Below are 14,078 nucleotides of genomic sequence, written 5' to 3' on the forward strand. Positions count from 1 at the left end.
CTCTTGGTTGGGGGGAAGAACAGATTGAAGGTGATGTGTGTCCAACGTCACTGATGGCAAAAGAAAGTAGGAGGAATGTATGCAGAACCTGGCAACTAGCATTAACCAGAAACAAGACCCCGGGCATAAGGCAGCCACTGAAGACCATTAAAGACCATAGATAATGGGTAGATTGAGGTTGTGGTGATATCCCTTTATACATCCTTAATTGATTAAACAGTTTTTTTTTGAGTCTTGAAGTTAACTGTAAAAATTACAGTTAGCAGTTGAGAACGTGGTTGTTCTAATGTACTTTCAATTAGGATGATGTACGTTAAAGATCGACCTATATGCCTCTAATCACTCAAGATACAGAATTCATATTAGAAAAATTCAAGTGTGTAAGTTTGAGGCTTTTAGAAACACGAGAAGGCCAATTTAATAAAATTTAAAATCTTACGTTATCATCATGGCAGAAAATGCAAAGATCTGTCTGTGTAGAGCATTTTGTCTCTTCTGGACTCATGCTGCAGTATAGGTACATCAGCCAGGAAGAATGATGCCATTTTTATTGTCTTTTCTACAGGTATTGAACTGGCTGGGCTTTTAACCATCATTACTGCTACCTGTAAACATATGAAGGGGAAGGTTGACTTCTGTAAGTCGTTGATACGCTTCTCACTGCTCTTCGTAAATTCCCTCAGATTGGGGATTACTTCTGCTTTGCAGAAATTATCTGCAGGGGGCCCTGCATAATTTATAACAATCTCTGGCAAAACCTCAGAAAAAAAGATATGCTTTTGACTTAGTCGGATATCAGAGGCTGCGGCAGGACCCAGGGAAAAGGCTCCCCAGGTGGCATGAGGCTCTGGGAGCGACCATCCCAACCGAGGGACGGCCTCTTGGAACTTCCTTCTCCTGAGGAGTGTGACACAGTTAAAAAGAAAGAAAAAAAAGAGCCACAAGCAACACAGCTGCCAATGAAATAGGAGAGGGATTGCTTTCAAAAGCACGTGGGGCTCTCACTGGACTCTCTGAGCTCATCCACGGGACAGGAGCGCAAGGCCATGGAGTAGAACCTCAGCGTGGGTCTAAGAAGAGACAGAAATGGCCCAAGAAGTCAGCCTGAAGTCCCTCTGGGAATCAGAACGCGAGGTGATCCTCCAGGTCCTGTACCGGGACCGGGAGGTTCGAAACATCGAGGAGGAAAGGATACGGTATGCTGTCATTTAGTGGGTGGGATTCTTTCGTTTTTTTGGCTTTTTCTGCTTGGAAGCTGCTTCTACCTGGCGTATTGCTGCTTGCTGCCTACTCAGCTTCTTGTCTGACAAGAGTCGGAATGAAGGGCTATAGGGGGAGGTAACCTTTGCTGTGTCACTAAGCTTCGGGGATGGTAAGGGAAAGAATGCCTTTTGTTTTTCCTTTAAAATAATGCCTTTTTTTGTGATAAGTTTGCTGTCTGTCAGCTTGTCCATTTGCCTACTTGGCAGGAATAATTCAAGGGAAGCTTTCAGGCTTCTCATACGCTCTTCAAGGGAAAGACCTCCGGCTAAGGGTTTTCCTAAATTATTTTTGGTGGTAACCGAAGGCACAAAGAAAGCAGCATAGAAACAGCAAAGCTGCTGGAATCCATTCCTGTCCTTTTCTTTGCTCTCTTTTGCTTCTCAGCCGGCTTTGAGGGAAGGGGAAACCTGCCCAGCCTGCTCTCCGACTGATCTGTCAACAGAGAGCCTCTTTCCTCTCTCTGAGCTCCGCGGGCTGTTGGACATTAGTTTAACACTTAACAAAGCAGGGCTGGGCGGTGTCCGTGGTTAGCTGTCAAGATCCATCTTTAATATGGTGATGCTTTGTTTATCGATCGATGTCTATGGAGAGTGTGAGGTCTAGAGGATAAGTAAATGGGATAGGCTTTTTGGTTTTGCTTTGTTTTTAATGGCAGAACTCCTTCAGAGTCTGCCAGGAAAAATAAACATATAAAATAAAACTTTGGACCACCAAATGTCTGAGGAAGGAGCGAAAATTTCTGGTTAACTAGAAGGTACAATGCTCTTTTTCTACCCTCCTCTGTTATCCCAAAGCTCTCTAAGTGTACTTACACTTTATTCCACTAAAAAAATACACTGAACAAAATAGATTTTTCTTTGATGATTCAAGATCTTACGGTGATTTAGAAGCATCGTTCTGAATATCAACAAAGTAACATGGATACTGTGGTAAAAGGTTTGTTACAAAGGGTACTGATTCTAAAGCAAATCCTGAAAGTTGGATGTAAGCTTGTTTCTTGGGGTTAGCTTCTCTTTTCTAAAAGTAAGTAACAGTAGGGCTTCCCTGGTGGCACAGTTAAGAATCTGCCTGCCAACGCAGGGGACATGGGTTCAATCCCTGGTCCGGGAAGATCCCACATGCCGCGGAGCAACTAAGCCCGTGCACCACAACTACTGAGCCTGTGCTCTAGAGCCCACGAGCCACAACTACTGAAGCCCATGTGCCTAGAGCCTGTGCTCCACAACAAGAGAAGCCACCGCAATGAGAAGCCTGCGCACTGCGAAGAGTAGGCCCCGCTCGCCACAACTAGAGAAAGCCTGCGCACAGCAACGAAGACCCAACGCAGCCAAAAAATAAACAAATAGATTTTAAAAAAAAGAAAGGACATGAGAGCAAGCATTAAAAAAAAAAAGTAAGTAACAGTAAATCAACTATACTCCAATAAAAATTTTAAAAATAATAAAAGTAGGGCTTCCCTGGTGGCGCAGTGGTTGAGAGTCCGCCTGCCAATGCAGGGGACACGGGTTTGTGCCCTGGTCTGGGAGGATCCCACATGCCGCGGAGCGGCTAGGCCCGTAAGCCATGGCTGCTGAGCCTGTGCGTCCGGAGCCTGTGCTCCGGAACGGTAGAGGCCACAACAGTGAGAGGCCAGTGAACCGCCAAAAAAAATAAAAAATAAAAATAAATAAATAAAAAATTAAAAAAAATAATAAAAGTAAGTAACAGAGACATTTCATAGAAGAGTATTCTGGCTAATGATACCTTCTGGGGTCCAATGTAATGTCCCTTTGTACTAGGGCTATTGTCCTGGGGAAATAGGGACTGAAAGTAACTGACCACCCATAAAAAACAGTAGCAAAAGCATAGCATCGAGGGAGCTCAGCTTGGTGCTCTGTGATGACCTAGATGCGGGAGAAAGGCAGGGCGGGAGGTTCAAGAGGGAGGGGGATATAGGTACACATATAGCTTATTCACTTCATTGTACAGCAGAAACTAAACACAGCATTGTAAAGGAATTTTACTCCAATAAAATTTTTTTTTAAATTTATTCCATTAAAAAAAAGCAGAGCATCAGCTAAATAACTTTATTGGGGAACTTAAGACAATACCAGGCATGTATACTGTATATTTATAGGTCATTCCCTGCCTTGCATTTTAGAATTGATGCCATTTTCTGCATTTTTCCTCTTCTTTCACTGTCCTTGCTTGCTGTTATAATGCCCTTTGGGCACAGAGGGATGAACCTAGCCAGCCATAGTGTTTATGCTTTGCCATTTAATCCTCACAGCAACCCTGGGAGGTAAGGCTTGCACAGCCGAGAAAACCTCCGAGCCTCTGCTCCGAGACGTCGCAAGAGATCCTGGTTCACACAGCCGTGTTGGAACCCGGGGGTGCTGGATGCCAAAGCCCCTTCTTTCTCGCCATGGGTGGTGCTGTTGGGGCCCTTGCCATGTAGGAATTTGGCTGGCATCTGTCCTTCCACTCAATCGCTTCTTATCATTTAACTCTCTGGGCCACAGGAAACTGAAGACACACTTGCAGCATCTCAGGTGGAAAGGCTCGAAGAGCGGGAGCCAGGAGTACAAAGAGAAGTCCTGTGCCCGCTGCCGGCAGGCCCTGGGGCTCCTGCTGAACCGGGGGGCTGTGTGCCAGGGCTGCAGCCACCGCGTGTGTGCCAAGTGCCGAGTGTTCCTGAGGATGACCCGCGCCTGGAAGTGCACCGTGTGCTTTGAGGACAGGTGAGGATGGGCCGGGGAGCCTCAGAGATGGTCCAGGACAAACTGTTGACAAAGACGGCTGTCGCTCCTCAAACTTAATCGGGAAATGTTTGCCGAGTGCTTAATATGGAGCTGCCTTTCTAGAAGTGGAAGTTATTGTAATTCAAAAGTGCTTTCTGTTATATGAAAAAAGTTTTTTTTTTTTTTTTTTTAATTTACAGAAGTTTGTTTGTAATGGCTGGGGATCAGTTAACGTAGGAGCTAAGATTCCTTTCAATTTCTTAACGTTCATTTTGTTAGTTTTCTTAGAGCTTAATTTATCTCTTTGAGGAAAAGTGGAGTGAATTGTAACACAGAGAATATTAGAGTGCCCTGTGCAGCTTTATTAAGGCCTTTTTGAAGGAGGCAAGCTGACCTGTATTGGATGCTCTACTAAAGAAATGGGTATGCTTTCTATTAGTGATAGCGGGAATCTACATTCTAATCTTTTGATGTTGTGAGGTTTTAAAATATTTTAAACATGGAATTGGCATTTTTGAAAATGATAAAGAATATTTGTGGCTTGATCTCACACCGTTCGAAGCACGAGCAGGCTGGTCGCCAATCCCTTGGAAACACGGGGAGTGTTTCTGCCTCTCGTGGGGTAGCGTGCACAAGGACATCACAGAACTTATGAGAGGTAGATATGTTCGTCTGGTGTGAATCTAGAAGAGGAATCAGAGACTGAGATTTGAAAACAACTTGTAAATATTGCTGTAGATGCGTGAGTGCCCCGGGGGCTAAGACTGTGAGAGGTGCTTACACAGTGTGGGCACAGCAGCTGGGTTTTCTCTCCCCCTAAATCGGAAGGATTGTGTCTATGGGCATATCCTGATATTAATCTCCTTAAATTTCCCATCCCTTTGCAAGGCTTAATGTATTTCAGTCAGTCATTCGAAGGCAGGTTGTTCAACCAGATTTCCTTGTTCCTAAGCTCCCCCGCTCTGACGCAGCACACCAGGTCACTCCCACGTGGTCAGAGTTATCTCCACACATCTCCCGTTTCCTCAGTTTGTGAAGCCGATGCCCTGCAGGCTTTTCTCAGCTTGGGAGGGAAAGACCAAGATTTCCTGTGAGCCGCCTGGCCTGCACTTGGGCTCAAGCAGGTCTGGGCTCTTGAGAGAGGAGGAAAGGTCCTAAGACCTCCAGTCAACCATATATATTTGGTCGATAAACACTAAGGATAAACACTGTGTCGTAAGGTATTAAATTCTTCAGCACTTTTTCTTCATCTAGTGGTTAACTATAAGCCACAGGGTTATAGGACAGGGGCTGAGGCAACCTCCCAGGAAGCTGGCCCTGCTGAAGTCTCTGCCCTGGAGGGCACCATGCCCGGGGCATTGTAACTTTACCGCTCTAAGCTCATGAAGCGTGATTTCTGAAACCCCAGCTTCCTTATGTTGAAATAAGGATGTTTGTCAAAATATCCAAGATGACTGCGTTGCTCTGAGTGAACTGACATAGGAAATCGCTTGGGGAGAGAGCTAAGTAATTTATAACCCAACTCCCCCCCTCCCCGCCTACTTTCTTCGAAGCTCTCTGCTCTCTCTCTCTCTAGTTTTGTCCACGCTGGGCTGCCTTCCAATCCTGGGGCCAAACCAAAGAAAAGCCTTGGGAAAACTTGAGGGTAGACGATAGTCACAACTGAACTGGGTCCTGGACAGGTTTTTGACCCTATCATTTTCCTCTCCCTGCTTCTTCCTCAGCCTGAGACTCATTCCTCAAGAAGTGGATTTGCTGTTGGAACAGGAGAGAAAATAGGTTTTAAAATCAAGAAAGAAGAAGCTCTAGGGTAGCAATTTAAAAAAGCAAAACCAATGTACAGATTGCTGCAGTCAGTGCCAAAGTCCTGTGACCAGTGCTGGCCTTGGGCTTGTGTTGAGGGTCCAGGAGACACCTGAGGTTTCTGCCTTCTGAGCAGGTTTTCTGCTGAGGACCCCAGGAGCTCAGAGGAGGGAGAGGCGAGGGAGGGCTGAACTGGCTTAAGGTGACTTCCCAGAGCACCCAGGTGGGAGCATTTCTGCAAGCGGGTCGGGATTAGAGAGGGAGACAGACATTGTCCGGGAGAGGGAACGTCGTGGGCATGAGTGTGGACCACTCACCGTGTGGGAGGCTGTGTTAAGCATTTCTTGACACCAAATGTTTTATTTAAATCTTCAAACAATCTTACGTGACAGCTACCACCATTATCCCAATTTTATAGGGGAAGAAACGGAGGCTTAGAGACACAAGGGAGCCCAAGGCCATGCGGTCAGTAAGCCTAGAACCAGGTCTCCAGAGTCCCGTCTCTTCTTTTTGTTTTAAATTTAAATCACTGTGAGTGATCCAAAATTATTTTTAATGGTAAAAATGAACACATACAATCAAGTAGAATATTACAGTCATTAACAATGTGATGCTCTGTTAACAGAGATGCATACCAGCTGTTGTGAATTTCAAGAGCAGCTTATCAAACCTTGTGATACACTTTTCTTTCATTTTAAAAAAGATACATAAACAAAATTATCTGGAAGAATATATATCAAAGAAATGATTCTTTCTCTCTCTTTTTAAATTTCTAAGGTCCTTGTTGTTTTATCTCTTTGATATATCGTAGTGTATATCTGTTAATCCCAAACTCCTAATCTATCCCATCCCTTCTTGATTTCCTCTCTCTCCTGCCTTCTGGGAGACTCGCCCGGAGGAACGGGGTCTTAAAAGCCACTCGGAAGAGTTCGGATTGGAGGCTGCAGGAAATGGGGTGTGAGCATACGCACTTTGCCAGAAGAAAGCCAGGTGAAAGTCTGCCTGCATTCTGCAGGACAGACTCAGGAGGGGAAGATGAAGGTGAATGAAGCAGGTGAAAGTCTTTTCAGTGAACGAGGTGTGAAGGGATGAGGCGGGCGGCAACAGAGATGGGGAATGTGAGGGAGAGTTCAACAAAGGGGTGATTGAACTTGGTCATAGGGGATGAAAGAGGGAAAATTGAAAAACAGTTCTGTGGACTAGCAAAACTGATAGCTCTTCAGGCTTAACTGGAAGAACCAAAGGAAATAGAGAGTAAAAGAGAAGCAACAGAAAGAACTAGGTAAACAAAGGCAAGTAGGAAAGGACTTAGAAGGGAAGGTTGGTTGAAAGTTGCTTCCAGTGATGGGGGCCGTGTGTTATCCTTAGCAGGAGCCATCAAAAGAGGCGTGATTTGGGAGGAAAGAAGACAGAGTCAGATTCCTAGAATTTGGAAAATGTAATCTTTCAAATTTCAGACTGATACTCCCAGTATTTTCATAATCCCATGTTTCGGTAAAACACCGAATCACCACTTTATATCCACAAGGCAAATAACTAATGTATGAGAATGGAATAATTCCAAATCATGATTGTAAATCCTTCTGCCCTTCAAGTGAGGAGGAAAAGGTATAACTCTATAAAAGATTGAAAAGAAATTGAATGCCAGGTATGGTTTAACAGATTTGGCCAAGGAAGGATTTTAGCTTGGTGCCAAGGTTAAAGGGACATTTTTCTACTGCTTCTCTTTGTTTCAAAACTTGATTTCTTCTTTTTTCTAATCTGATTTTTAGCACTGTCGATAGGAACTGTGTTAATTTGTTTCACATGAAAGAGTACATGGACAAGTTAAATATACTGAGTAAAATATTTCACATAGCTGTACATTTCTAAATTTCAAGAGGTTAGCCATAAATTTTCAAAAGGTTAGCCACTAAGATTAATTTCACAGAGAAGAAGCCTTTTTTTGTTTGAAATACAGTTTTTTCTTCTTCGTTCTGATTTGGAGATGGCATCTGTTTTAGTTCTCACGAGAAGCTTGGTCGCTTCGCGTGGTGTAGCTGCACTGCTTTCCGTGGGAACGGGACAGCTGATTACGTAAAGGATCGTGATATTCTTCTCATCCGTTGGCCAAATGAGAGTAAGGATTACATAACAGCCTTTGAAGCCTTATGTTACCAAACATATAGTTAAAAATGGAAATTTATGGGATACTTTTTTTTTTTTGCGGTACGCGGGCCTCTCACTGTTGCGGCCCCTCCCATTGCGGAGCACAGGCTCCGGACGCGCAGGCTCAGCGGCCATGGCTCACGGGCCCAGCCGCTCCGCGGCATGTGGGATCCTCCCGGACCGGGGCACGAACCCGCGTCCCCTGCATCGGCAGGCGGACTCCCAACCACTGCGCCACCAGGGAAGTCCTGGGGGATACTTTTTGTAAAAGTTTATTTTTGAAAAGCTTATTTTGTGCTTACTGAAGGGAATGTTTACACAGTAGTTTGAGTATCATTTTTATTGTTGGTGTTGAAGTTGAAATTTCTTCTGTGGTCAGCACTTGATTAGTCATGGCAGGTCTTGCTTTTAAAGCCTTTTTGAGATGAGTAAGCTTTCCATACCCTTGAGTTCATACTCAAAGTTGTCAGCTCACTCAGTTCAGCTGAAACTTTTCGCCCTGCAGGAAAGTCAGTGCCAGGAGGCCATTTTCCCAGTCTGGCACTCAGCGTGGTGGTGATGTGCTGCCTTGGTTAAAACTCTGGGCTGAAATGTCGGCGAGAGTTAAGGATGCTGGGGACGTAGGGATACCAGACAGGCTTGTACGTCCTTTCCAGTCATGTGTTCACAGGAATTTCTACAATAACAGACCCATGCCCATAGATCAGACCAAGAGCACATTCTAGTGCCGAATAGAAGTCATGGGTGGATTTACCGATTTTAGATGATTCCACTGCTGCACTGTTTCATGAATGCAGGTATCTTTGAGACCATGATTCCCCAATTTGCAGGTCCTTTATTCTGATTCATTTTCAGTGAACTGAAGTGTCTCTTCAAAGATTTTTTCTTCCTAGAAGAGCACGTGGGTGGCATGTGTCCTAAACCTATCTGAGGATGCCTTCGGTAGCCTTTTCTCATGAGTGAGGACTTCACCGGCTTTTAAAGCTCAAGTCCCAACTTTTCATCTCAAAATCGTTGTCTTTTGGAATATAATGTGACAGAGACGTTGGAGACTAGCTTTATTTTTATTTCTTTATTGATCACCTGGATTTTATGTACTAGAAGCATATTGGTTTTTTGCTGGATCCTTGTAATTGAAAACAGTTTCCAGTACATGCCTGGGTCTGAGTCTCTCCACACTGATTTTTATGGAATAAGGAAAGTTCCTTTGAGCTGCCTGTCTCTTGGATTTGCTTGTTTTGTTTTTTTAAAAATTACCTTTTACTGTGGCAAAATACACATAACCTAAAATTCAGCATCTTAGCCATTGCAAGTGTGCAGTTTAGTGGCATTAAATACATTTGAAACCATGGGTAATCGTTAGTCAAATCCATTTCACCGGCCTCCACTCATCAGGGTCATCTACGAGACTCACATGCCCTCCGTCATTGTCCTAAACAGTGAGATGTTTGCCAGAGTTGTTTTCCAGGAACTTGGAGTCAGCGGCGTCTCGTTTGAGCTGAACTGGTTAAGACTGGCCCAACCCTCCAACTGGGCATGCGCAAGCGTCCGGGCAGTGACCTTTTGAAGTCAGAGGGCAGAAAACTCCACCCTCAGGTCGTGCTGAGCTCCTCCATCTTCCCACGTGCATAGACCTGTAGCCTAGTTACTGCGCAGAAGGGCGATGACCCACCTTTTTCCAATCACCTTTCCCCACGCTCCCCACGCTCAGACCGCCCTGCTTCTTAATTACTTCATCCCATAAATGCCTCGAGCCCCTTGCTGTCCGGGAGGTGGATGTGAGGTCTGTTCCCTGTGTCTGCGCTGTTTGCTGCCAACCTCAGCGTCCCGGCGTTTCGGCTTGCTGCGCGACGGGCAAACCAACTCGGCTAGGTAACACGCCATCCGTTTCCAGGCTTTTTCATCTTGCAAGACTGAAACTCTGTAACCGTTAAACATTTCTCCCTATTTCTCCCTCCCCCCCCCAAGCCCTTGCAGCCCCCATCCTACTTTCTGTCTCTGTGAATTTGGCTACTCTAGGTCCCCCACATAGGTGGAATCATACAGTGTTTGTCTTTCTGTGAGTGGCTCATTTCACTAAGTATCCTGCTTTCCAGGTTCATTCGTGCTGTAGCGTCTTGCAGAATTCCTCCCTTTTTAAGGCTGCATCACCTTTCTTGGCGTGTATGTATCCCATTTTGTTGGCCCGTTTCATCTGCTGATGGGTGCTTGGGTTGCTTCTACCCTTTGGCTCTGTGAATAATGCTGCTGTGAACATGGGTGTACAAACATCTCTTTGAGACCCTGCTTTCTGTTCTTTCAGATACATACCCAGAAGTGGAATTGCTGGCTCACATAGTATTTCTATGTTTAATTTTCTCAGATCCGCCATGTTGTTTCCCACAGCAGCTGTGCCATTTTACATTCTCACCAACAGTGCACAAGGGTTCCAGTTTCTTCACATCCTTGTCAACACTTGTTATTTTCTGTTTGTTTGTTTGTTTTAATGGTAGCCGCTAATGGGTGTGAGGTGGGAGTTTGCTTATTTTTTGACTCACATTTTCTTCAGTCCGGTCTAATTATTCTTCTATGCCACTTGCCCTGGCTTCTTCGGGAATAACTTAGGTTGGCCTTGTTCTCTATCCCACATTTGTATTATTTTCTCCTTCAATATTTAATATCTTTTTCTCTCATGTTCTGTGAAAGCATAACTGATTCAACTTTCCAGACCCTCCATTCTGCTCTTTCCTGTTGGTAAAACAGCTTGTTCTGCGTTTGCATTGTTCGTTTTGTAACTCTTCTTTTAGTCTGTTGTCTCTTCACTTCAGCCTGGGTTTTACTTATGTCTTTCTTTCCTTTTCATGGAGGCGGTTATTTTTTCTTTCTTTTTTTTTTTTTTTGTGGTACGCGGGCCTCTCACTATTGTGGCCTCTCCCGTTGCAGAGCACAGGCTCCGGACGCGCAGGCTCAGTGGCCATGGCTCACGGGCCCAGCCACTCTGCGGCATGTGGGATCTTCCCGGACCGGGGCACGAACCCGTGTCCCCTGCATCGGCAGGCGGACTCTCAACCACTGCGCCATCAGGGAAGCCCTTCATGGAGGCGGTTTTTAAATGCTTTTGAAGACAACTGCTTTCTGAAACTTTCCCTGGTTCCCGCAGTGATGCACCTTGAGTAGCCGCTCCTGGTCTGCAGGACTCTGTTTCTCCTGCCCGTGGCCTTTTGTCAGAGGCTCTGCGTTGTCTTCAGACATCCAGGTTCAGGGTTTGCCAGCAGGGTACACGCTCCTTGTCTCTGGTCTCGTGACCTGTCGGTGGTGGTGGAGTCCCTTCTTAGATCTGTGGGGAGGACAGGGTGATGCACAACGTCTAACTCGATTTCTGTTTGAGGCTTTAACAAGTGCAGCTCCGTCCAGCTGCAGTAGAATTGGTATTTCTTTCATTGACTAATTATCTGATGTAACAAACCAGGAATCACAAACTCATGGCCAACAGGCTGCAGGCAGCCCACAGGCCTTGTTGTGTTGGCCTGCCCCATGTCTGTATTTATCATTGTAATGCCTTAAAACGGGGCATGGGTTCTGCAGCTCACGACAGTGCCCACCCCTCTCTCTCGTTTCATCCCTTAGCCACTCTCTTCATTTAGAGCGCCTGCTTGGTGCCTGAGTTTGTGATTCCTGCCCCTACACGTTGAGAGGGCGTGATGCACATCATGCCTCGGTACCACCAGGGCTCCACCTATGTCGGTCCCACCTTATCCCTTCAATTCTCAGAGGTGGGGATATTCATTCGTCAACCCACATGTAGTCACCAGCCCCACCGTGTCCCTCGGCTGTGCTCGTGGCTGTGGATACAGCACTGAATATGACGCGGGGGTGGGGGTGGGGAACCTGCCTTCTCTCTGCAGTTAAGTAGAGTTATTCATGTTTTGCAAGAAGTGATGGTAGCTGCTTGGTTAAAATCGTTTATCTTCATCTTGATTCTGACTCCTGGTTACCCAGGGTTTAATCACAATGATCAGTCTTTTTTCCTGTAAGAACATTGAAATCAGATCAACTGAGCTAGCTGATGGAGGGAAAGAAACCTCATTATTTTGCTTTGTAACTAAAAACCGCCTTAGGTATAAGATTATTTGAAGTAAGAAAAATTTTCAGCTGTATGGGTGCATAGGACCACTTTAGCTAGGAATTACCAAGCGGTTGGACAAGCCGGTGCAAAGAAATCAGGTTGATTTTAGTTTTACAATATTTGGCCACTTCTTTTGGTGTTTTTATAGCTTGTCTGATAAGCCACCAAGGGTTTTCTTGAGGCTTCCTTGCCATCAGGGCACTGGTTAGAGCACAGATCTGCCTGGGAGATGTGTGTCTTTAAGGCATTCAGAGAATCCTGACATGCAGACAGATTTGCTACCTCTTGTGCATTGAGTGGTAGAAATACATTAAGGAATTCTAGGGACATGATGCTGGCTCTTCTCGGAGCATAAAGCAGGTGCTTTGGACGTGACAGCTTACCCACCTGCAGATGCTGGTAATTTGAATGCAGAGTAAAAGTGCGTTCCAGCAGGCCTCTTTGGCTCAACTGCTTGCGATAGAAATGGGGTCAGACTCTTGAAGATCTTTCTACTAGGGTCCTCCATTCATCGTATCATTGAACGTTTGCGTGCTAGAATTTGCGAAGTGCTTTTCAACAGTTATTTCCCTTTTGCTAATGAAATGACAGCATTAGCCGAGTTCAAGGCTATGAAAATGGATGCTGGAGCCTCCAGCCGTTTCTCAGGAGCTGTCGGTGTTCCGTGTGCTTGGCGTTTCTAGTTACCGTTTTCCTCACGCAGAGTTCATGGCAAGTCAGACATGGAACTCTAGATCTCTTGCTTCCTTCACCATCCTTGGATTTTGCTTTCTGAGATGGATTTATCAATTGATTGAAGAAGTTTTGAAGAAACAAGTCATGATTCTGTGGGAGAAATATAAAACCATTAATCTGTTGCTGGGTTCAGAAAATGTTCCAAGAAGCTTTCATAGCCAAATTCTGCTTGAGTCATCGGTGGGGGGGGAGAGAAATAATCAATGTTTCCTTTGGTTACTGTGAGTCATGCTACCCTGTGCTGGCCCTAATGAGGACAGAGACACTGCAAGATCTGCTCACCTCTGTCTTAGACGGTAACAGTCATAAATGGTCCTTCTTATAACACTTGGGATGTGTGTGGACTGGGAGCCCTTATGAAAACCGTTAGGGAATAAATGCTTATGAAACAGCTGATTCTGCAGAAGTGTTTATGGAGATCCAGCTCCAATCTAGTTCTCAAAGGAAACAGCCTCAAATGCAAGAAGTACTTGTCGTCGTATGGTTCAGGCCTGTGGTACTCCTATCCTTCCATTCTGTAGTCACAGGTAAGCCTAAGAGACCTGTGGGTTTGTGTTCAAATCTGTCCCCGCCGAGGAAGGTCCTGCTTGAATTTCACAAGTAATCCGTTGAGGTTCAGTTAGATGATTAGATGGTAACGTTAGATGACTAGCCCTAGGAGATACTAATAATCTACTTTATCTGCTTCTCATATAGGTTCTGAGACCAGGGCTAGAAGAGGACTTTGTAATAAAATGTTGTAAAATGTAATAAAAATAAAATGTTTATTCGGGCGTTCTCACCTTCCTCTCCTCCGTCCCCTTACCTGCTCTTCCTTTTTCGTGATTGTGCATCTACAGGTGTGATTACTCCTCAGTGGTGGCCTGTGTCTGGCTATAGCTCAGCTGACTGTAAGTTCATGGTTTGAATTACTGCTTAACTCTTAGTTCTGATCTCTCTCAGGTCCAGTCTGAGGCCACGCCCTGCCCCCAGCACCTGTCTCATACGTAAATGCTTTTGGTCACAGGTAATGGGCTGGAGAGTGTGAGAGAGTAGATGAGCTGGAAGGGTCACCACCCCCAGGGAAATAAACATCAGGAAGTGACGTTTGTTTATCAGCTGGAGGCCTCCTTGTTTCCACATTTGATTTTCCTCCCCTACGGTCCCCTTAGACTTTGTCCCGCTGTATAAGGATGGAGGAAGCGTCCTCAGAAATAGAGCAGTTGTGGGTATGGCAATTCAAAGGAGCGTGAACGCACCCCTCGCCCCCCTTTAATCTCTGTGAACTTTCCCTGGGTTTTGATCCTCTGCTTGTCTTCAAGTAC

The 14,078-nt window shown here is 45.3% G+C and overlaps 1 protein-coding gene across 4 annotated transcripts in view; it reads left to right on the top strand.

Annotated features, from left to right (window-relative positions):
- Window positions 1-14,078, top strand: part of SYTL3 (synaptotagmin like 3) — an 86,563-nt gene that overhangs the window by 9,262 nt on the left and 63,223 nt on the right. For all 4 annotated transcript variants that reach the window (XM_029223954.1, XM_029223958.1, XM_029223957.1 and 1 more), the window contains 2 exons: window positions 566-1,196; window positions 3,765-3,983. In XM_029223954.1, the coding sequence (XP_029079787.1) occupies window positions 1,087-1,196; window positions 3,765-3,983 (329 nt within the window). In that variant the 5' untranslated portion in view covers window positions 566-1,086. The remainder of the gene's footprint in view (window positions 1-565; window positions 1,197-3,764; window positions 3,984-14,078) is intronic.

This window comes from Monodon monoceros, unplaced genomic scaffold, assembly GCF_005190385.1.
Source record: "Monodon monoceros isolate NGI ecotype Baffin Bay Population unplaced genomic scaffold, NGI_Narwhal_1 Super_Scaffold_15, whole genome shotgun sequence".
Taxonomy (NCBI): domain Eukaryota; kingdom Metazoa; phylum Chordata; class Mammalia; order Artiodactyla; family Monodontidae; genus Monodon; species Monodon monoceros.